General features: G+C 35.4%; 2 protein-coding genes across 2 annotated transcripts; one reads left to right on the top strand and one right to left on the bottom strand.

Moving 5' to 3' along the window:
• Window positions 1-8,455: 8,455 nt before the first annotated feature.
• LOC113778576 lies at window positions 8,456-12,023 on the bottom strand. The gene is made up of 5 exons (XM_027324016.1): window positions 11,850-12,023; window positions 10,803-11,594; window positions 10,618-10,671; window positions 10,329-10,513; window positions 8,456-8,739 (listed from the first exon to the last, which is right to left on the bottom strand). Exons 2-5 carry the CDS (start codon window positions 11,500-11,502, stop codon window positions 8,650-8,652), a joined length of 1,029 nt encoding a protein of 342 aa, XP_027179817.1. The 5' UTR covers window positions 11,503-11,594; window positions 11,850-12,023; the 3' UTR covers window positions 8,456-8,649.
• A 5,205-nt stretch (window positions 12,024-17,228) lies between these two features.
• Window positions 17,229-22,436, top strand: LOC113778327 (acyl-coenzyme A oxidase 2, peroxisomal). The gene is made up of 7 exons (XM_027323697.1): window positions 17,229-17,763; window positions 19,090-19,205; window positions 19,674-20,554; window positions 21,102-21,281; window positions 21,362-21,528; window positions 21,607-21,730; window positions 21,977-22,436. Exons 1-7 carry the CDS (start codon window positions 17,267-17,269, stop codon window positions 22,136-22,138), a joined length of 2,127 nt encoding a protein of 708 aa, XP_027179498.1. The 5' UTR covers window positions 17,229-17,266; the 3' UTR covers window positions 22,139-22,436.
• The last annotated feature ends 281 nt before the right edge of the window (window positions 22,437-22,717 follow it).

The following is a 22,717-nucleotide window of genomic DNA, read 5'->3' as shown; positions in this document are numbered from 1 at the left end:
ATAAGGACCATTTTTTTTTTTTGGCCTTTTGAGGATGTATACAAGTTTTTGTCCTTGCTATTTTTTTTTTGACACGCCTAGATTATGACACCTAAACTCTCATAAAAAAAAGGAAAAAAAGATTATAACACGTAAATGTGATGAAAAATGTTGAGGAATTTTGACCTCGTAATTTAGCAGCATGATGATCAGGTGGTCAGTGGCTAAGGGAGTACTCTCTCCACTGTCAGATTCAAGATTTAAAACCAAATTTAAAATTTGAATTTTGAACTTGACAGTTGAAAGCGAGATAAAGGCGTGAGAAGATTAAAAAAAAGACCTGCTGATCACCAACCTCAAGCAAACTTGGCCATTGGATTACATGAAAGGAGATTTTCAATATGAACCACAGCTTTAGCTATCATCGTATGGACCAGATTTTGTTAGTATAAGTCTAACTTGGCCCTAGCTAAGAAGAAGAATAGGAAAAAAAAAAAAACATGGAGTCATGGACCAGTTTCAATTTCATTAGTTCTTTTTAGATGGGAAATGGATTATGGCATAATCGCAATGCACCAACTTTTGTAGAGGCCACAGACAAGTCCAAGATTCGCATTCCACTATTACCAAATTCTGTTTACACGAGGTAAAATGATACTCCTACAACTTTAGAATCTTTTTTTCACAAAACAAAGTTCTCAAGGGCAAAGCTAAATTTGAGTTGGTGAACCTCATTTGTAACATCCATTTGTTCATATGTAGCAAATGAAGTTCCTCCAAAGTTTATTTAATCATGAATAATTAGTTATCATCAAATTCAAATTTGGGTTTTGACAATCCTTTAGGGGGTACCTTTCAAGAAATAATTCATTTTGGATTCTCAATTTTGTTTTGATTTTGAATACAGCACCATACATGAATGATGACATGACATGAATGTCCATGGATATTCTTTTTTTTTTTTTTCCTGCAACGATAGACCCTATATTTATTCTATTATATTCTATACTATGGGATAGGAGGGACCTGAAGAGATCCAGAGAAAAATCGGAGAGGATTAAATCACCTAACGACCCAAACGAATGCACTACACACCCGTCCAATAATCACTTAAAGTGGCCTGCTACATTTAGTACCAAATGGGGAGAGGCAAGGTGGTGACCACTGAGCTCAGTGGTTCCATGGATATTCATTACTGCATGAATAACTCATCCCCCCAACAATCAACTGAATTTAAGAAAAGTAGTTAACAAGAAGAAGAAGAAGAAGTATGATTAGACTTGAAATTTGGCGCCTTTCAATAATTGAGTAAGAAATATGACATTCACCAATCAAGCAGCCTGGTTAGAAAACAGAAAATAGCCCACATCATCAGAAGTCTTCATGGTCATGATAGTGCTACATATTGCCCCAAGGTAAAGTGAGATGTAGGATATGATTTCCCAAATTGCATTAATCATTTCTTATCCATTACCAAACCCCATCTAATTTTGTCATTAGCGAAAAGCAAAACCACCATTTTCTTGAAAGGATGAAGATGGATGGACATGTGCCAAAGAGACAAAATACTTGTGGGATCCATGTCTACGCAACGCAGGATTATATATAATTGTTGTCTATGTAAAGAGCAAAACCATGGATTAGGAGGGGAAGCGGTAGTGGTAGAAACTGCTGGCCAATAAGTCAAAGTTCATGCGGTGAAGGGAAGTTAACAGTGTAGAGTCAGAATTGCAAAAAAGAGAAAAGGAGAAAGAGAAGAATAAATCATAATCATCATTTTCCCATGCGAAACTAGGGAAGGCAAAGAAGTTAATTTGAGTGCGACAATCCATCGTCAATTGCGGCGCCAGCGAGCCAACCAGAAGCGGACGGAGAAAAGGACCCTCAATATCAAATGCCATTGCAAGCTAATAGTTTGATCCAGTTTTTACATTTACGGTATCCCTTGTAAAATTTTGCATTCTTTAGATTTTTATGGATTTATTTAGCGAGTGTCTGTTCAGTTTCGTCCGTCAACTTTTCAGTGAAATAAAATTAAACTGAAAAGATATCTGACCGTACGCTCGTTAGAAAAATTTTCTTTTATAGTTATTTAGAGTATTGATTAGTATGTGTGTGTCTATATATATATATATGTGCGCCCCTGCGCGGGCGCACATGCATGAATGGATATAGTCATATTTACTATCCACTTTTAGAATAAATTTTTTTTATTTTTTGTTTACAAATAATACTTGAAAATTCTTTAATGAGTACTTTAATGGGCACTTGTTACACCAAAAAAAAAAAAGAAAAAAGTCGCAGACACGTAAAATTTTGGATGGATAAATAAACTTTAGTACAATTCTTTTGAAAATTTAGCGACAACATATATGTTTTCCATCCCATGCTAAGTCTGAACATATACAAGTTTCAGTCTAGATGCACTTGCACAAGAAATCTTGTCATATATAAGGCGATTTCTTGAAGTGAGTAATCTGTGTTAGTGTTAGAGATGATAGTAACAGAAACTATTAAGATTTTGTGAGTTGAACATCAATTAATTCTAGTTTAACTTGGATCAAATTGACCTATTCTTCAAAACATACTACTATTTCAGTATTTTTATTTTTTTTTTGTGCTGCGTGACTCACTAGCACACACTTGCAAGGTTGGACCTAGTGAAATAAATTCCAAGACAACCTCATCAACAAGTTGAATTGAATATGATATAGTAAAAGTTATATTTGAAAGTGATTTCTTATAATAGTAAATGTTCCTCTTGTCGTGTCATTTTCATCTGACAGCTAACCAATTTACTGACCTAAAATAAAGTAAATATTTCAAAATTATTTAAAATAATATCTATACTATATATAAAGGATGAGGAAGGGGTTTGGGGTTAACATTTATCGTCTTTCTTTTTTATTCCCATAAAAACTACTTTTACTTTAACTATCTATAAGTACTTATGACTATTTTTACTTTTAACTATTTAAGTATATGTTTTCAACATAACTATCCCTAAACACTACAACTACCAATATAAAATTATTTTATGAGAACTATTTCAAAGATTAAAGTTTGCTTCAGTAATAAAAGTTTTATTTAAAATATACGACCATCAATATTATATATATATTTTTTGATTGCACACACATTGGATATGCAATGAGCACTAGTTGAGATAATTTTTGTGATGTGATGTCTGTAAGATAAAAATGTTATTATAAAAATATAATTAAAATTTATATTTATAATGCAAACGAAATAATATTCAAAAGTGTTTTTATTTTTTTTCTTCCTTGTTTAAACCTTTTCCAGGCTAGATAAATAGTAAATGGACCGTGGTTACAAAGCAACCTTTTTGTCCTTTTCTTATTATTATTTAATTTCCTCGTTTGGGTGCAAAGGGAAGCTTTTACTTTCAGGGACGGACGGTGAGCAAGTTGCGGAGTTAGCGTGAGAATGAAGCGAAGCCATCGGATTTGTTGCGGGCCCCGCTGGGATCGAGAGATATTAGTGGAGCCTGTTATTTACGTCTGACACGTCATTTCCTACGTGGCCGTCACTTATATGCCACGCAAAGTATAATATCCACCGCCGTTATCCTATCCAAACATTTCCAAGGTTTAATGATGTTCTAAAGCTAATCTAAGGATTTTTTTTTTTTTTGAAGGAACTAATCCTAAGTTCACAGGGCACAAACTATTGCTACAACGTTAAAGGCCTTTCGTATAGTGGTTAAAGTTAAAATCCTTTTTACGTTTTTTAAATTTCACGCTTCTCCTATTAGGGAAAAAAAATATTATCACAATATAAATTTTAGTTCATTGGAGTGGAGTAAATTATTGACGTCAAGGAAAAAAAAAGATAAATTTTAACTCATCATAGATTTTTTTTTTTTTTAAACGACAACTAGGGCATCACTTGTGGAAGATTAGGTTCGTATTGAAATAGATTAATTTGTCATTTTACATATAATTAATTGTAGAACTAAAATAGATGCTGTGGCGTTATTACTAGCCTCTCTAGAAAAGTAAAAGACTTCTTCATTTGTTTTCATACTTGGTTTATGTTTCATAATACTGTTCCCATTTTTCTTCAAAAATGATCCAAAGTTCAATGACCTTGATTGATTAAAATATTGGACGCATTTCTTAGTTCCTTGGGTTTTTTTTTTCCCTCCCTTTTTCAGCAGCATTTGTTTGTTTAATACCAAAATTGTAATAGATTGATATAGCATAAAATTTTTAAGTAAAATACTTAAAAGGAATAAAATTTGTTGTGCCTTTTCTTCAATTTAAGGTCTGCCAAATTGCCATAGTCCGAATATAAGTAGCTATTAAGCCAATATTTTTTTAACTTCTAACTGTAAAATTCAAGATTAAAATGTACTTTTACATTGAAGAAGCTTATACGCAATAATAAATGTGTACTTTGCAGTGAGATATCTCTTTGAAGGACCCTTTGTTTGCCACGTTCAAATGAACACATCTCGCTTTCTGAATCTGATGGTCATTGACAATGAAACCAGATTTCTTTGTCGACTAAGCCACTATTTCTGAAATTGAAGGATGACTAGAAACAATTGAAGACCACTAAGGTGTGACTTGATGCACACTGAGTCTTAAATTCTCTCGTCATGCTGACACATTTTTATCGTTTGAGGGGATCCTATGATCACAGTTTGGGTTCTAGGGTGCAATTGATGATGGGGATGGGTTTGATTTGAATTTAGTCGGATGAGATTGATTCTGAAACGTAACTTTTAAAGAGTACAGAAATTTGTTATATTTCTGTTTATTGATGTGTTAATATCTACATCTGTTATATTATTGATCATACAGTGAGTGATTGTAGAAGTCTCGAATCCCATTTTATCCTTGTACAGGATCAATCAACAAAACTCATCTAAGATCTATTTTGTTATTGTCATCGTTTGTAGCAGATGAACATAAAGAAGCTAATCTAGGGTAGAAAAATGGGAACTCATGGCCCTCCTAACCTACACAAATTAATGATTCCATGTTTGTCATATGTGCAAGAATTTTTTTTGGGTGCCATGAAGGCCGGATGGACTTAGAGATTTGAGAGTGGCTTCAGACAGTTCATGTGGCTTTGAGAGACGTGAAAACTTCAGGCAATTTTTAATCAAGAATAAGGACAATTTCATCAATCTGGATTGATTGATAAGGTAGTATCTGGTAGAGGTTCAATCTCCTTTCTAAATTACAAACTGCAGCCAGTGCATGTGCTGCAACTAGAAGGTGGCGGGGAATCTTGCCCTTTGGGGACTGCTTTTGGACTTTCAACTTTAGGGTTTGGAACACAATTATCTATGGTTGTCTGGCAGGGATGACAATGAAGTACGAGGTAAAATAGACATGGAATGCCAAAGTCCCCTTGTCAATGATGAACTAGTTTGGTAGTATATAATAATTGGTACATAATTCAGAGCCCTTCTCTTGAGGTTGAGATTTCCAAACCTCTTTTTTGTACCCGCTCTACTACATTGGCAGCTGGTGTCTGCCAAGCTGTTTAGCATTTACATGCATCCTTAAGAACTAAACTAATCTCCCCTGCAAATGTCATCCTTATGTAGTTTTTGCCCTTGAGAGAACTTTTGCTGCTGGTGCTAATCAATTCATTTGTACTATAAGAGACTAAAAATTGCATAAAATAGGTCCTGAAATTTAGAATTTGAGTCACTTGAAGTTTTCTTGAACTTCTTATTTTAGTAAAACGGGAAGACTTGATAACAATAGTAGTTGCATGATGCTGACACCATTCCCATAATAAGATCAAGGGTTTTATTCTCGAGAGGAGTTCCAAGAGAAACAATACCTAGATCGAGATATATATAATTCATTAGAATTTGGTTTCAAGATCTAAAGTATTTACATTTCAAACATGGTTGGCTCACTTCTTTGATGAAAGAATTCAATCTAGATTGCATCTACTTACAAAGCTTAATTAGATAACTCTTTTCTATTTCTTTTTTCACTTGTGAAAGAAATTTTTTTTTTTTTTTTTTAAAAAAAAAAGGTCCCATGAGGAAAGAAACCTCTATAAAAAGGCAAAACCATGTTTTAGTCAAGTCCCCTTTCTTACCATCCATAAGACTTAGCTCGCATGTGACCTAGAAGGACATATTATTGAGGATCCATATGACACCTAATCTGCCCCATTTCTGTCGGATAAAACAAATTCCACAAAGCAGTTTATTAGCCCAGCTGGATTCAAATTATTATTAATAAATTGAAGCATGCATTTGACCATGAAATTAAAGCATGGGCATAAGTAAGTCTTGGAAAATACAAAAATGAAAAGCTATCTATACACTCATTCTTCCCTCCTTGAAGTCAACCAACACGTATTACAACACACTTAACTAAAGCAATAAGTGGGCCGAAAGTACTTCGTTGCTAATTAAAAAAGAGAAAGTGAAAAAACAAATTTTACGTTAGTATGTTTAGATGACTTCGCTGTTAATGTATAAAATGTTAATCCATTAAAATTTGTGTTCCATGTTCAATCCCATTTATCGAATGTCAAGTTGATCCATTTTCCACCATTAAATGTTGTCTATTATATTGTGAATGCAGAGTGCCTGTGTATCCATCCATCATGTACACAGAGAGATGAGATGCAAACAGCCCATATCATCAGCACTTCCATTTGGGGATATAAAATTGGATAGCCCATAATGCAATTGAAAAACATGATTGATTTCTTAAAGTCTTCATCTCACCTCCACAAGAAGTGGAGTAAGGAGGTCCACAAACAACACAGACATGAAGCCCTTTGACTTTTTCCACCAACAATTCCTCAACTTCAATATACTTAGTGGCAATATGATTGGGTGCCTCAACACCAATGTATACAGACTAAACTGGCCCGGGTTTGATGGTCAAAACTTGGCCTTTTAGTGGTGTTGTGGCAATGCACCTAACTTGGTGGAAGTCTGATTCACTCGGATGAACAAACTACTTGACTTTCTAGTTTTTCTAGTAAGTTCAGTGGCCTATAAAGTCTTGATTATTTATTCGATTGACCTTGTGGAGTTGACTTTCACAATTGTCAATGCCATCACATGACACTATCTTGATAAAACCTCCACATCCAGCAATGCTCAGCATATTAGGTGCTAAATTTTTTAAGCAGCCATTAGCCAGTCATCACAAGCTACGTCACACATATGATAAGAGAAATAACATAAAATACTTAGTAGCAGTTAAAAGCTAAGATGTCGTGCGTGATAATGAAATACTCGTAATGACCATTTTCAGGGTAATCAGGTTCTTGCAGGTTTGAACAATCACTTTGACATTTTAGAGGTTTATCTTCTTGTACTAAAGTCAACCCAAGAAAACTTTTGGTTTCTTGCCAATCCATCGATTAGGACTTCCTCTTCAGAGATGTAAAGCAGTTTATCATTTTCTTTCGATTGCTTTCTTGTTTCTGTTTCAGTTTTGGGACCAGGGGAGGGGAGAAGGGGTGAGGGTGGCCAGGGGGAGAGTGAATTGCTTCCCCATGCAGCATTTTTATCTTTCTTGGCAGAATGCCCCATTGGCTAACAATGGCATCAGAGTGTAATAGAGGGAAAAATTTTGAAAGCAAAGACTTCCATGTTCTTGGCTATGATGCTAAGAGAAACTTACAGATGACCAGGGATTTGGCGTCACAAATCAACACAAGTTTCCTCCAACATCTGCCTTACAATGGCATAGCATACTCTTCTTTAAGTAGCAAGCTATGTTGATTCTGCGAGGAATCAAAATTAACAGGGAAATATAATTGAAATATCTCCTTTTAATATAGTGAGAAATACCACATCTGCATATAACTTCCTGAGAGCCTCATGCTGAGGAAAATTGTACTGGATACTACGCTGGTATTACCTATATTTCTTCTGAAAGCCTCTATTGTCTAGCCAACAAAACAGCAGATGTAAAGTGATCTCATTTGCACTTAGCAAAGACCTTTCCAATTCTTTCTACAAAATCCTTTTCCGGGTATTGTTTTTCTTTTGGTCATTTTTGTTTAAACCTGTTTCTTAAGAAAAAAACGAATTAGAACAACAGTTGGAGATTCATTTGCATATCTTCTGCTGTTCAAAATTATGAATGTAAAATATCATTATGAGTTTTTAACTTACTTGTCCGGTGATAACTTCTTTCTTCTTTTCTCCCCGCAACTGTGTATCCACAGCAAATATGAACACAGATTATATTCGCTTCAAAGTATATATATACACCATGTATCTTAAATCTTAAATGCCTATAAGGTGTTGGTTATATAGTCACATCTTGTTTTTAGCAACAATTGGCTGCTAAATATCAAATTCTCAACTCATTCTTTCAACAATTTTTCTAATAATACAATCATGTAATCTTAATATGACAGGAATTTGAAGGTAAAACAGAGCTATCATGGGTAAAACAAGTGAAATACTCTATTCGTGAGTGAACAGAGCTATCGTGGGTATTTTCAAGAAACCACGGGGCATAGCCTATTCTTGGAATAGCAAATGTTACATACAATAGAAATCCTTGAGATGCAAAAGCGCTATAGAAATACAAAGATGTTGAAGACCAAGAAAAAAAAAAAAAAAAAAGGTTGAAGGCAAGCTACAAATAACTTAAAGGAGATAACAGCATTACAAACATGACAAGCATGAAGATCATACTACTGGCTATCTGGAGCTTTGCCATTGATAACTTCGAGTTCTGTCTTGCATTTGTCTCTTAAATCTTTTATTGAAGCTAAACTGATTTCCTGCAATAAAAGAAAATCAGCTAGTTACTTCTAAGAAGCCTACGGGCAGTAAAACTAAATGAGAAAATCATTATCGTTTGCACAATAAATGCATGAAAATCTCAATGAAAAGGTATAACTGGGAGTTGCAAACAATACTACAGATCTTGGATAAAAAGCCAACTTTCTTTTAGGTAAACTGCCGAAGCATAGGCTACAAAATTTCCACGATTCTTCGACCATATATGAATTGACCACCACTTTCAGATTGGCAAAGGAAGCAGTTTACTCCAGTTGATGTAAAATTATGTAGAACAGATCATGAATTAACAGGAATCCATCCCACTAATATAACTTTTCTATTCTTTATAATAATAATAATAATAAAAAGAAAAGATGATAAGTTGCAGGCAAAATTCCAGCAACAAACCACTGAGTCTGCAACTAATGAAAGACGATCAAAGACTGCATAATTCAGAACTAAAATCGGTATCGCTTAGAGAAAACAATTTTATACAACAAAAGAAAAAAATTTTCATTCAAATCGACGTTAGATTCATTATGACTTTTTAGTTGCACATTTACCAGAAACTAGACCCTAACACAAATCTTCAAACCTTTGACGGGGTTATTCTAAGTCTTTGGTTGTGGATTCCCTCTCTCTCTCTCATACACACACACACACACAATTGCCCAAGCAGAAAATTCCTACCCAAATGGAACCTGGTAATCATAACCTACATTTGTTCTATCCTCAGAACATGTAATGATCGAGCATGTAGAATGGTATATGACATTCATGTGCTATTCACATCAGTATGCTCAAGTTACAAAAGAGCCTCTTAGTTGAGTTCAGTTTACTTGATTTCTGCTGCACTATTTAACATAACCTGATGGTGGTAGTAAATTCTCTAACAAACTTAGATTAAGAATAAAATTTAAAGCTAGTAATTCTAACATTAACTCTCCGGCACTGCTTACATTAATTTCTCATCAATCGCCATTAAACTACTTGTACCTTGAGATTCTTTGATTTTTTTTTATTGCTAATTATCCTCATGTCTTCAGTTCTTCATTATTCACCCATACATTTGAGCCCCTTTTCATCTCTGCTTTACTTCTGTAAAAGGATTCCATGTTATTTAAAGTAATGATTGTAACAGCCTCATTCTCCAGCCAGTTGATTCATGATATAGTGAAATTCATAATCTCAACGAGCAAAAATAAAGATCACCTATCTACCACTTATAGGAGACAAACTGGATTTGCTATTTAGATTCCTAGATGTTGAAAGTTTAAACAACAGAGGACACATTACACTAACATGTCCAATCCTCAACTTCTCATGATGACTAAATTCACTACTTGAATGTTTCCACCAGCCAATTTACAAAGTAAATTCAGTTTCCACGTTCAATAATATCAAATAATCAGCTATATCAGACAATATTTACTGGGCACAAATGCAATCTTGGAAGAAGAAAGTATCAAAGTAAAACATAATAGGATTGCCTTGTGCAGAATAAGTGTTGGATGGTAATATCCAATATCACACTTCACATATTCAGGCAAAATGTTGAACTTAGAAAATGTTCTAGACATATACTTACTTGTTCCTTGGCCTCACGTTCAAATATACCCTCCATATGTGAAAACAGGGACCTCCACTGAGTCATCAGATCATGTTCTAAATTTGATGCTGAGCTAGAGCTTCCTTGATCATGTTTACCAGCTCCTTTATTCCTGCAACTTCTTTCAACCAGAATGCTTGCATCCTTTTGACTCTTTTTTAGTGCTTTGCAGATAGAACAACAAAGTTCGGAGAAAGGAAAAGGAGCAGAATCAAAATGGCAACCAATAGACGTTACTGACTACCAATACAGATTTTCACTCACTCACCTGTTATTCGACCTTTCATATCTTGGTAGTGGAGGTCTAACCATATATAACCAGCTGAATGTGACATCAGAACAAACCAAAGGCTTATCAATGCAAGTGCACAAAAATGATTGGCAGTTCAAGAAACTAGAAACAAATATTTAATGACTAGGTGGGGAAATAGAGCTCAAAATTTCAAGATATACCTTTTGTACAGAATGAACATGAACAAGCTTTTATCAAGTCAATATCTGCCGCCAAATTAGAGCACCCATCAGTCTTCAGTCCACTGCATCGCTCTAACTCAAAGGTTCTAGACTCCTGAGACTCTGGCAACCTTGCACAATCAACAGAGCCAGTCTGACTCATAACCAAGTTGTCAACATCATGATCATCACCATCATTCCCCGAAACTTGTGTATTATGATCACTATCATCTTGAGAGCCTCCAGAACCAACTCTACCTTCCTCACTATCACAAATTACTTCAACACAATCACTCTCAGATGCACAATTAGGCCTCAAAAAACCATCTTCACAACTACCTCTCGAATTATCACCAGCTTGTGCAGTAGCATGGATAACCGAACCACCTACTTCATTATCCAACAACTTGGGATCCTTAACTTCAGGTGATATCCTCGAAACGCCCATTATAACGTTTCCCTTCAAGGAACTAATCTGACTACACGGCCGAGGCGATATACAAGCCCTTTTACCCCTATCCTTGTCACTCGCATTAACAAATTTGGTTACAAGCCTCTTGTTTTCTTTCTTATCAACATTTTCACAGATCCCACCTCCTGAAATTGAATGAAACCTACTTTTACCAAGTTGATTTGTCACATCACCTAAAACTACCCGATCTTTGCCACGCCCATCAGAAAAGCTATCATTCTCAGCCATCGTCAAATTCACTAGTCTAAAACACAATTGCCAACTAAAATAACCACCTTTTTGAACTTTTTTTACATCAAAGATCCCATTTCACATATTTCCTGAAATACGCAAACAAGTCACTATATGGCCAACAAAAAAGAAAGTAAGCAATGCACCCAAAACAACCAGTAAAAATAGGTCATGACAAAAATTACTGATAACTCCAAGAAAGGTGAAAAAATGCGAACTTTAATAAAAAGGGCATCTGGGATTTGATGGGCATTACATGAAAATTAACTAATAAAGTCAAATTTAAAATTAAAAAAAAAAAAACAACAACAACAACATTTCGGTTGATAACGTTGGATACTGACCTCGTGGTGAAAGATTTGGAGAATCTATGGACAATAAGGAATGTCTGAGTCTAGATTGCAGGGATGCTTGATATCAGCTGTGATTGCAGTTGAAGAAGGGAACCCGGGGGCAGAAAAATGAAGGGAAGAGGGGGCGGAAGATCTGGATGGTTAGGCAAGGAGAGGCGGGACCGCGGGAGGTTTTAGCCCGCCTTTCATGTTTTGAACATCTTTGGAGCGCGCCTCGCTGGGTGCAAATTTACAAATGGCCATTTCCAACTTAACCCACGGGCACGGGTTGAATTGTCGCCCCATCGAACCGACAGCGGCTACCCAGAAGGCCAGAACACAACTGAAACGATTGCGTTTTAGTTACGTGCTCTTTGTACCGTAAGCAACTGAAGGCCAGAACACAACTGAAGGGAAGAGGGGGCGGAAGATCTGGATGGTTAGGCAAGGAGAGGCGGGACCGCGGGAGGTTTTAGCCCGCCTTTCATGTTTTGAACATCTTTGGAGCGCGCCTCGCTGGGTGCAAATTTACAAATGGCCATTTCCAACTTAACCCACGGGCACGGGTTGAATTGTCGCCCCATCGAACCGACAGCGGCTACCCAGAAGGCCAGAACACAACTGAAACGATTGCGTTTTAGTTACGTGCTCTTTGTACCGTAAGCAAGGGAAAAAAAACTAAGATGTAAAAGAGTAAATCTTATAATGTATACATTATCATCGTTGATCCATGATATATATGTAAAAGTTGAATTTTAAATCTAAAATTTTTTTTTAAGCATCATTCATCCAATGCTAACAGTATAAATACTGTTGATATAAAAAAAAATAATCCAAAGTAAAAACGTGCACCCAAAAATAACAAAGGTATTATGCATTTTTAATATGGAAAAATTAAGGAGGAAAGTGACAGTGTTGGCAGTGTATTAACTTTTATAAAACATGATTTCACATTATTCTTTTGTCCAATTCGAAAAAAAGATGATATCATATTTAATTATTTTCATATGGAGAAAAAAGTCACCAAACCTTTCAACATTCATGGACACGTTTTTTATTTAGGTAAAATTAATAAATTTATTAATTAGATTACTAGAATTCCTCCAGCACCAATTGTTTCACAAAAGTTTGAGGGAAATTTCAAAGAGATTCAAGTTGGTTGATAGACTTTGCCAAAAAGTGCAAAGTTATGTACAATTTTGTTAACCTATCTAGGGATCCAAATTACATCCACAATATGTTCGTCTAGTAGACTTAGGCGAACATCCTCAATTACAGAACCTATGTTTGAGAGTATATCTTCAAAATTGCAAATCAGTTTAATACCTGAGTATGCATCTCCTTTCAATATGAAACTTGGAATCATCAAAACTTTTGCAAGTGAAACCGCTTCTCTCGCTGCTAGAGCCTCTGCCGACTGCCAATTCAACATCACTTGGGCCCTTGATTTATTTTTTAGACAAGCCAGCAATCAATTGACCATCATCATGACTCCAAATAACAACTCTAATGCCAATCACTTCATTTACAATTGAAACCGAAGCATCAAAACTAATCTTGCAATGTGGGAACGCAGGCATGGACCAAAGTGAGTTTTGGGAATGGCATTGTGGTAGGAGTGAAGCTTTAGTTCGTGGACGCGTTAGTTCTTCTAATAATAAGTAATTATCGGTTTAATACAAGGGAAGCTTTAGTGTGGAAGGTCAGCTACCATAGATGAAGCACGTTTTAGCAATGGTGATGTGGTTGGAGAGTGAAGCAGGAGACGATATAATGTGGCGCCTTCTCTTGCATTACATTCTTGCAGGAAATGGACGAACATGAAGATTATTTAAATCCAAAATCTCTTACTTACAATTTCTTTCACCTGTTATTAAAATGGATGAGCGAAAAGGTTATTTCAAATACTATTATCCAATGTCGTCGAGGATTCCCTAGGACATTGATAACATCTCATCTTCCATATTTTGAATCTAGTGGCCAATCGGTTTTACTTGTTTCGCCATCTTTTCCAAGAAGTTAATTCATTGGCGGATGAACTTGCATACTCTGTGACTTCAAGTACATGTCCGTTGATTATAAATTATGTACTTATTTATACTTTATCAAAGGCCTCCTTAGATTAGATAGACGTAATTTTCCTTACGGATGTTATATATATAGAAATAACGAGGTTAGGTATGATGTCTTTCTCATTGTACTTCTATTTTTATTTAAAATTGTTAGGGGTTCATATCAAACTTGGCACCATCTGAAGGTGATTTTTATTTTTTTTTAAAAAAAGTTGAAACATTATATTACTAAGGCAACAATACAAGAAAATTATGTTTAAAGTTCAAACTACGTAAATAAAAATAGTTATGAGGCTTTAGTAAATAAATAATAAGTGTGTTTGGATAGGAGATTACTTGAAAAAATTTATTTGAAATGATATGGTAATATATTTTTTGTGATTGATTTACATGAGAGTACATTAAGAGTATATTTAAGGTGTTTTCAAGCCAAAAAATATTATTAACTACAAAGTTTTTACAATCAACTTGAGGAGTTTTTCAAATTGTTAGAATTTCTGAAAACTAGAAAAAAAAAATTTTAATTATGTTTACAAACTCATTTGATATGTTTTCAAAGACCAAAAGAAGTCATTCTTTTTACTAAATAGTGTTTGCCAGTTTCTAAGTTTAATATTTATTGTGCCAACTAATGACATGAAAACTATTAAAACGTTTTTCAATATTATTAGCATCCTATAATTTTTAACTACAAAACCATATAGGTGAAGTTTTTAGAAGTTTAAGGGGTTAATTAGATTTGTTATGAAAATTTTTTTAAAAAAAAGGTGCACAAGACAAGGGTGATACTGGAATGAAAACATATTGGGTATTAAAATGAATTTTTAATAATATATTTTAAAATGGGTTTATAATGTTACAAAAAGTTGAAAATAAGGAAGGCAAATGATATTTTTCAAAGTTCAAGAACGCTAAATGATATTTGTCACATATCTCTGAAACAGCTTCTAAAATTGTCCCAATAATCTACTATCCAAATACACTCTTGGCTCTTCCCCAACCCGATTTCGCCCTGTCAGAAGTAATTATCTCCCTACTCTCTTCAATAAAATAAAATGAACACTATGCGATTTGATTACTGACAAAGTTTTATAATCACTCTACGGGTAATAATATAGAGATTATTTGTCCAAATTTATTTGCTTACATCACCATTACAATTTCCAATACACCTTTTTATCTTTTCAATTATCTTTTTATCTCACATACATCACATCACAATATGTACTACAGTAATTATTCCAAATAATCTCCTATCCAATCACACTCATAATTAGGAACATTTAGCGATTGTGTAGTAGTGTATCGCTGTAGTCTTGATGAATATCTCCCTTTAACTTCTTATATGAGATAGGTGTATTCTCTCTTCTCATTTGTGTTGTCGTTTGTTAAAAAAAAAAAAAGAAAAGAAAAGAGAGTAGTAAACTAGTTCTTCATTTTCAGTGTTTTTTTAATAGATTCTTTTACTATTTCTTGGTATCAAAACTTGTTCAATCAATTATTAATCACTTGAATAGAAACTAGACAAACCCATGGAATACAATTGACTACAATATTGGTTGCTGCCCACATGTCAAAAAAAGATGCTAATTTTAGACATCGAATGAACTTTCCTACCACAATGGTAATGTTAGGGTAAAATCACATTAGAATTCAATGAGATTTCCCCATGTCCCGTAAAGGGTACTTCATTATGAATCTTGAAACTCCATAAAAAATTTTCTTCCTTTGTAAGGAGGCCAAACTAGTCAATTTACACAACGGATATAGTTGCCAAAATAGATTTCACTTCTCTGACCAACCGAAAATTCTCATCAATTTCCTTTCCAATATCCGCATAAGTCAAAACCATATTCAAACAGGATAACACCTCTCATGCTCATCCGCTTGCCCTAAAAGGCGAAAGATTCAAGAAATTATTTAATAACTGAATAAATAATTAAGGAAAAGGGATGATTTCAGAAACTACCCTGAGATTTTTGATACGGGATAATTTCACAAATCTCCCTTGAGATTTTTTAGACTTGCATTGACACCGCCTGAGGTTTTAAAAATTTTACTGACCACTCTTACTTTTGAGATTTTAGAAACAATTTAGTTCAAATAGGATTAAAATATTATTATCATGGGCGAGATGAGATTTTTATTTCATGAATGCCCTTTTGGTCCCTATATTAATAGAAGATTGCAAGTCCTTTAAAAGCTTGAAATGATTAATAAAATTGAGGGGGTGTAAATACAATTCAAGAACTTACCAGCACCACATGGAAACATAAGCAATGTTTTAGCAGCCTTAGCAACGACCGCCTACAAGTTCCAACGGCCATATTTTTTTATTCAGGTGCAATTGTATATAAACATCACAACTACCTCTACGCCCTCAAGATTGATTGTGATTGTGGGCAGCAACTTCAGAGGACAAAGTGGTTATTTTAGCCATCATGACGTAAGCAAAGGGTCCAAAATATTTGTCTTAGTGAAAATTTTAAAATCCCAAGAGGTGTTAGTGCAAGTGTAGAAACCTCAAGGTAGATTTGTGAATTTATTCCTTTTGATACTTGTGGTCAACACCTTATTTGAAAAATTATAGTCGCCTCTCTTAGTGATGTGAAAAGACTATAATAAACTTCACAAATTGTACAAATTTTAAAATGAAAATGAGTTTAAAAGAGAAAAATAGAAAATTTTTGTTAATATTTCTTTATTCTAAAATTCTAAGGTCATCTATCTAATACGTTATGCTTCATTAGCAATTTTTCTAACTAGATTTATTAATCAATTTACAAAAAGTCAACCAACCAATTAGGAAGGTATTTGCTAAAATAAGTATTTTAAAAATTACTTAACTGAAGAAAATATCAAAAGTACCAAACAAAAATAATGTTTTCAAAACATGGCTTAAACATTTTTTTTTTGCAAAAAACTAACTTGAAATTTTCACCTAACCGATAATGATGATAGTCAACTTTTTAATATTTAATTTGTTTTACATAGTAGAGAGGGTAATATTGGATATTCATTGAAGTTTTTTTCTTACGTCATCAATTGTTATCAAGATATATTTTTTAGGAGAGGTTTTCATAAATTTTCAAACCTTAAGGAGGTGGCTGCAATTGAAATTTTCCCTAAAGAAAATTAATCAAGCACAGTGTTTTATCCTAAACAATCAATGCGTTGAAACGCGCGCCAAAGTACTAACGACCTCAGTCTCCACCCAATCATAACCCGACACCTGTCCAGTCAGTCCTACCACGTCAGCCAAAACCTTTGCGTATAAACTACCCCTTCTGTCTTGATCTCTGCCCCTCCGATCTTCACACCCAAAAACACACACTAGCGGTGCCTCTTCAGCTGAAGATGATGGCATCAAGAACCCAAAATCCCGGCATTCAAGCGCCTGAAAATGATCAAGAAAACCAACAAAATCCAGTCACCACGCTGGCCACCACTCCGTGGCGGCGAATTGAGCGGCTATCGTTGCATCTAAACCCCTTCTCATCCAACCATTATGATCTATCGCACCAGCAGATGACGATGTTAATTTGCGCGGCAAGAGCAAAGAAGATTGAGGTAAAAGTGGTGGAGCTGTCGAGTTTCATGAGAGGAAAGCATAGAGATATACAGGAGCAAGTATTTGACTACTTCAAGTCAAGGCCTGAGCTGCAAACCCCACTCGAGATATCAAAAGATGAGCACAGGGAGCTTTGCATGAGGCAGCTTGTTGGGCTTGTCAGAGAAGCTAATATTAGACCCTTTAAATATGTGGTTGAAGATCCTGCTAAATATTTCGCTATTGCTGAAGCTGTTGGTAGTGTTGACATGTCCCTTGCGATCAAGATGGGCGTGCAGTACAGGTAAATGGATGATTTAATTGATTGGTATTCAGTTATTCTGCACATTTATTAATTTTGTTTTTTTGTGTTTGAATTGGAGATATGGATTTAGATTTGTAGTTAGTTATCCTGGGGACTGACGCTTTTGAAATTATGGCTAGAATGTTTGTAAATATTTCCTCTCCTGATTTCTAAGTATTTGTGTGGAGTAGTAAGGGTGATAACACAATAGGAGTGTATATGTATGGACTGAAAATAATGGAATTATCTGGTAGTACAAGAGGGAAAGAACGCGATGAATGAGGGAACTTTGGTTAGAATGTGAAATAGTCTCTGACTAGTCCTACTTGGATAATTTGAACTGGTAACAAGTTAACATGAGTTAGATTGATTATGTCATTGCAGTGGATTAGGTGAAATAAGATTTATCATCATATCTAATTTTTGGATTTGGATGATGGGTGCACGTCTTATAACATGGACAGGGCAAGCCTTTGTGTGATATTTCTAGAAAAGGGATTGCAGAGGACAATATACACAACCTAGTTTGTGATTAAACAGAACTGTTATGTTCTGCAGTATGCCAATGTATGTCTCTGGATGTAATTGGGCTGAGAATGTTTAATTGAGTTGAGGTAATGCATATATGGAGTATAATATATTTGACTATCAGTTTTGCCTTTAATTTGATGACTGCATTTCTTGCTGTCTTTTCCTTCTCTTCCCCCCTTTAGAGCACTAGGGTGAACAATGATCAATTGTACCAGAGATGGGGTGAGTTAACTAGCTTTTGATTTTTTGTCTTTCTATCTACATTCTACAATAAGGTATTGGACTAGCCTCTTAGTTCTATTGGAGAATTCCGGCCAATAACTAAAGGATAGGGTTTAGTCAAATTAGGACTGCAGGGTGTACATATAAGTTCAGCTATGGTAGTGAAAATTGTGCAAGTACCTGATCTGTTGCGGTCCTGAATACTAGCTGATTGATTTAATATTTGGTTCTGAATTAATTAATGTTGAATAGAATCTTTACATTGTCACATCAGTGGATAGATGATGTGTATTAGAGATCTAGACTTATAGCATTTTCACTGGAAATTAAACTTGATGGAAATTGAAAAAACTTCCAGCTAATTGCATCAGTTGCTTCTGCCTTTATTTCTTTCTGCTTGTATTATTGATATTTCCTGTCTGCCTTTGTTGCTTTCTTCTTGTATTATCGATATTTTTCCTGTCTGCTTGGCTTGCTTCTTGCTTCAAACCAATATGAACATCTTGGCCTTTTAAGCAGTTTTTTTTCACTCAAACAATGTACAAAAGCCAATGCTTTTTATGTAATTTGCAGTCTCTGGGGTGGGTCTATTCTCAACTTGGGAACTAAAAAGCATAGGGATAAATACTTTGATGGTATAGACAACATGGAGTACCCTGGGTGTTTTGCAATGACAGAGCTTCACCATGGTATGCTCTTCCACCTGATCAATACTACTATAGCATTGATACTTGTAATTTTTTTTTAAAGCACGTTCCAACCAATTTGTTTTGAATGATGAGGTTATGATTGCTGTATTTTCTGTTAATATTTAAGCAGACATCAATCCCGTTTCATTTTCCCTTCTGTAGTGCAAGTGCAACTGCATGCTACAGAATTTCTAAAACAGTATCGTTTGATCATGTTGTTCTCTTACATAAATACTAGGTTTCACAAGTTTGTTTAACTTATGCAAAGAAGATGCACTTTCCTGTTTTGGGAAGCCAATTGAAAGAAAGTTGTTATGCTGATATTTCTTTCCAGGATTAATTTTTTAACTAGTACTCTAATTGGTCATAATCCATATTCCAACTGCTTCAGTTTTAATTACCTTTTCTCAAATAATTTGTCGGAGTGCTTTTTTTTCTGATTCTCTCTCATTCGGTTATTTTGAAAAGGATCAAATGTTCAAGGCCTTCAGACTGTTGCAACATTTGATCCACTAACAGATGAATTCATTATCAACACACCAAATGATGGAGCTATCAAGTGGTGGATTGGGAATGCTGCAGTCCATGGAAAGTTTGCCTCAGTTTTTGCAAAGCTGATGTTACCAACTCATGATACAAAAGGTACTTCTGATATGGGTGTTCATGCCTTTATTGTTCCAATTAGGGATCTCAGGACCCATAAGCCGCTGCCTGGGGTTGAAATACATGATTGTGGCCATAAAGTTGGCCTCAATGGAGTAGATAATGGAGCACTAAGATTCTGTTCAGTGAGGATTCCACGAGATAATCTTCTTAATCGTTTTGGAGATGTCTCACGGGATGGGAAATACACCAGCAGCCTGCCTAGTATCAGTAAAAGATTTGGAGCTACATTAGGGGAACTTGTAGGAGGAAGAGTCGTCCTTGCATATTCTTCAAGCGGTGTCCTTAAGATTGCTGCCACAATTGCTATAAGGTATTCTCTACTGCGCCAGCAGTTTGGTCCTCCCAAGCAACCTGAGATTACTATACTTGATTACCAGTCTCATCAGCACAAGCTAATGCCAATGCTGGCTTCAACTTATGCATTCCATTTTGCCACACTTCACTTGGTGGATAAATATTGTGAAATGAAGAAGACACATGATGAAGAGTCGGTTGGGGATGTCCATTCACTTTCTGCTGGACTCAAGGCCTATGTTACCTCTTATACTGCAAAGTCATTGAACACATGTAGAGAAGCTTGTGGAGGCCATGGTTATGCTGCCGTAAATAGGTTTGGTAGCTTGAGAAATGATCATGATATATTCCAGACATTTGAAGGGGATAACACCGTTCTTCTTCAGCAGGTTTTATCTGGATCTCAATCTATTTTTATAATGCTCTCTTGTGATATATGCACTCTGATTCTCATGGACACTGAGACATCTATATGCTTATAAGGACCTTCTGCATTTTAGTAGATTAAATCATGACTCTTTGAGGAATCTTGCTGCAATAGTTGGTTGGAGGGCGGGCTTTAGTAAGTTGAGGTGCTAAATTGTGTTGAAACATGACATTCTTAAGTCTCACTCTCACAGTTCATCACATCCGCTTGAAAGATGGTCAGGCCTGTGCTAGTAGATCATATTATGCAGGATTAGGTGGTACAGTGTTTTTTATTTGAGGCTTTTAAATTACTCCTACCTTATATATCCACCCCTTCTTGTTTATAGATGGTGAAGCACATCTCAGTGGATTGGTAGGTAACTTGTTCTGCTAATTTGTTGCTTTTTGATGACTAAGATTCTGCTTTTTCCTCAGCAAAATTTATGATTGAACTATCCTGAAAGACTCCTCTTAGATGGTGATTAATATCTAGTGGAATTGTTTATTCAAATTTATAATGTAATTCAGGTGGCGATTGACTTATTGAAGCAGTATAAACAGAAGTTCCAGGGGGGATCACTTGCCGTCACATGGAACTATTTGAAAGAGTCCATGAACACTTATCTTTCTCAGCCTAACCCAGTAACTTCCAGATGGGAAGGTGAAGACCATCTGCGGGATCCAAAATTCCAGTTGGATGCCTTCAGAGTGAGTTTGATTATCTGATGTAAAACAGGAAATGGATAGAATGCCTATACCTTGTAGTTGATGTAACATTTTTGGTGCAGTATCGTACATCTCGATTGCTTCAAAGTGTTGCTGCCCGACTTCAGAAACACTCCAAAACTCTTGGAGGGTTTGGTGCTTGGAATAGATGTTTGAATCACCTTTTGACGCTTGCTGAGTCCCATATTGAATCTGTCATTCTTGAAAGATTCATTGAAGCAGTGCGAAGGTACCTATATTTCTAGCCCTCAGTTCTTCCCTTTTCCTCTTAAAAATTGAGTTTGACTCTGGCTGCTTTTTGCTTCAGCTGTCCTGATGAAGGTTCCCGAAGTGCTCTGAAGCTTGTTTGTGATCTTTACGCTTTAGATAGAATTTGGAATGATATAGGGACTTATCGCAATGTGGACTATGTGGCCCCAAACAAAGCTAAGGTATTAAAGCTGATTCAGATGATAACCATGATTAAGAAAATTACGTGCTTTCACGATGATTATTTGTCCATCGGAGAAGAATTCATATCTATCAAGCTATCTTTTCAGAGACCCTGTTCTAGTGTCTTTGTATGTTACTCATTCTGACTGATGTCACATAATGACATTTGTACTGTCCAGAATCCGCTGCAGTTCCTGATTTGATAGTACTTATACTCATGTTTATAGGATGCCATATTTGTGCAGGCCATTCACAAGTTGACAGAGTACCTGAGTTTCCAAGTTAGGAATATTGCAAGGGAACTTGTTGACGCCTTTGATCTTCCAGATTATGTCATCAGGGCTCCGATTGGATTGCAGACTGCAGGCGAAGCTTATTCACAGTATACTCAACATGTTGGCTTCTAGTTCCAGAGAGAAAGCTGGGTCCTTTTTACTTTCCCCTGTTCTTGATCTGCACGGGAAAGGAAGAAGTCGGAGTTATAGTTTTGTTGTTACTTCGAGGAATAAAAATATGAACAGTGGTTACCGCTATATTTCCTCATCTTACTTTCTCAAAATTTCGAATTTCGTAAAGATAGCAGATTGATACTTCAGCAGAAATGCTGATCCTTTGATAGATAATTGTAACTTGCGTATACAAAGAATATCTAAACGTGAATCTCCTATACAAGAAATATTCTTGATGTCACCAATTTGAAAGGAACCGCTGTCTCTGAAAGTGTTTGTTCTTTTGAAGGAAATCCAGATGCGACAGCTTCTGATCTATTTAATTTGGCTCTCTGGACAAGAGAAACTTGATGACTTCATTTAGGTTCCCATAGACAATTTAATCTTATCAGATGACGCGTTTGCCAGCACATGACTGATTATGAATGAGATGAAATAATTTACAATACCATTAACAGCAAGTATTAGTCTCATTTGATTCCTCCACTTTTTCTTCTGTATAACTGAGGAAGCCAAATAAAGATGAAATGCCATTTT

Source organism: Coffea eugenioides, chromosome 7 (genome assembly GCF_003713205.1).
Source record: "Coffea eugenioides isolate CCC68of chromosome 7, Ceug_1.0, whole genome shotgun sequence".
NCBI lineage: Eukaryota > Viridiplantae > Streptophyta > Magnoliopsida > Gentianales > Rubiaceae > Coffea > Coffea eugenioides.
Note: the sequence above shows the minus strand (reverse complement) of the source record. Positions and strands in the feature narration are given on the sequence as shown.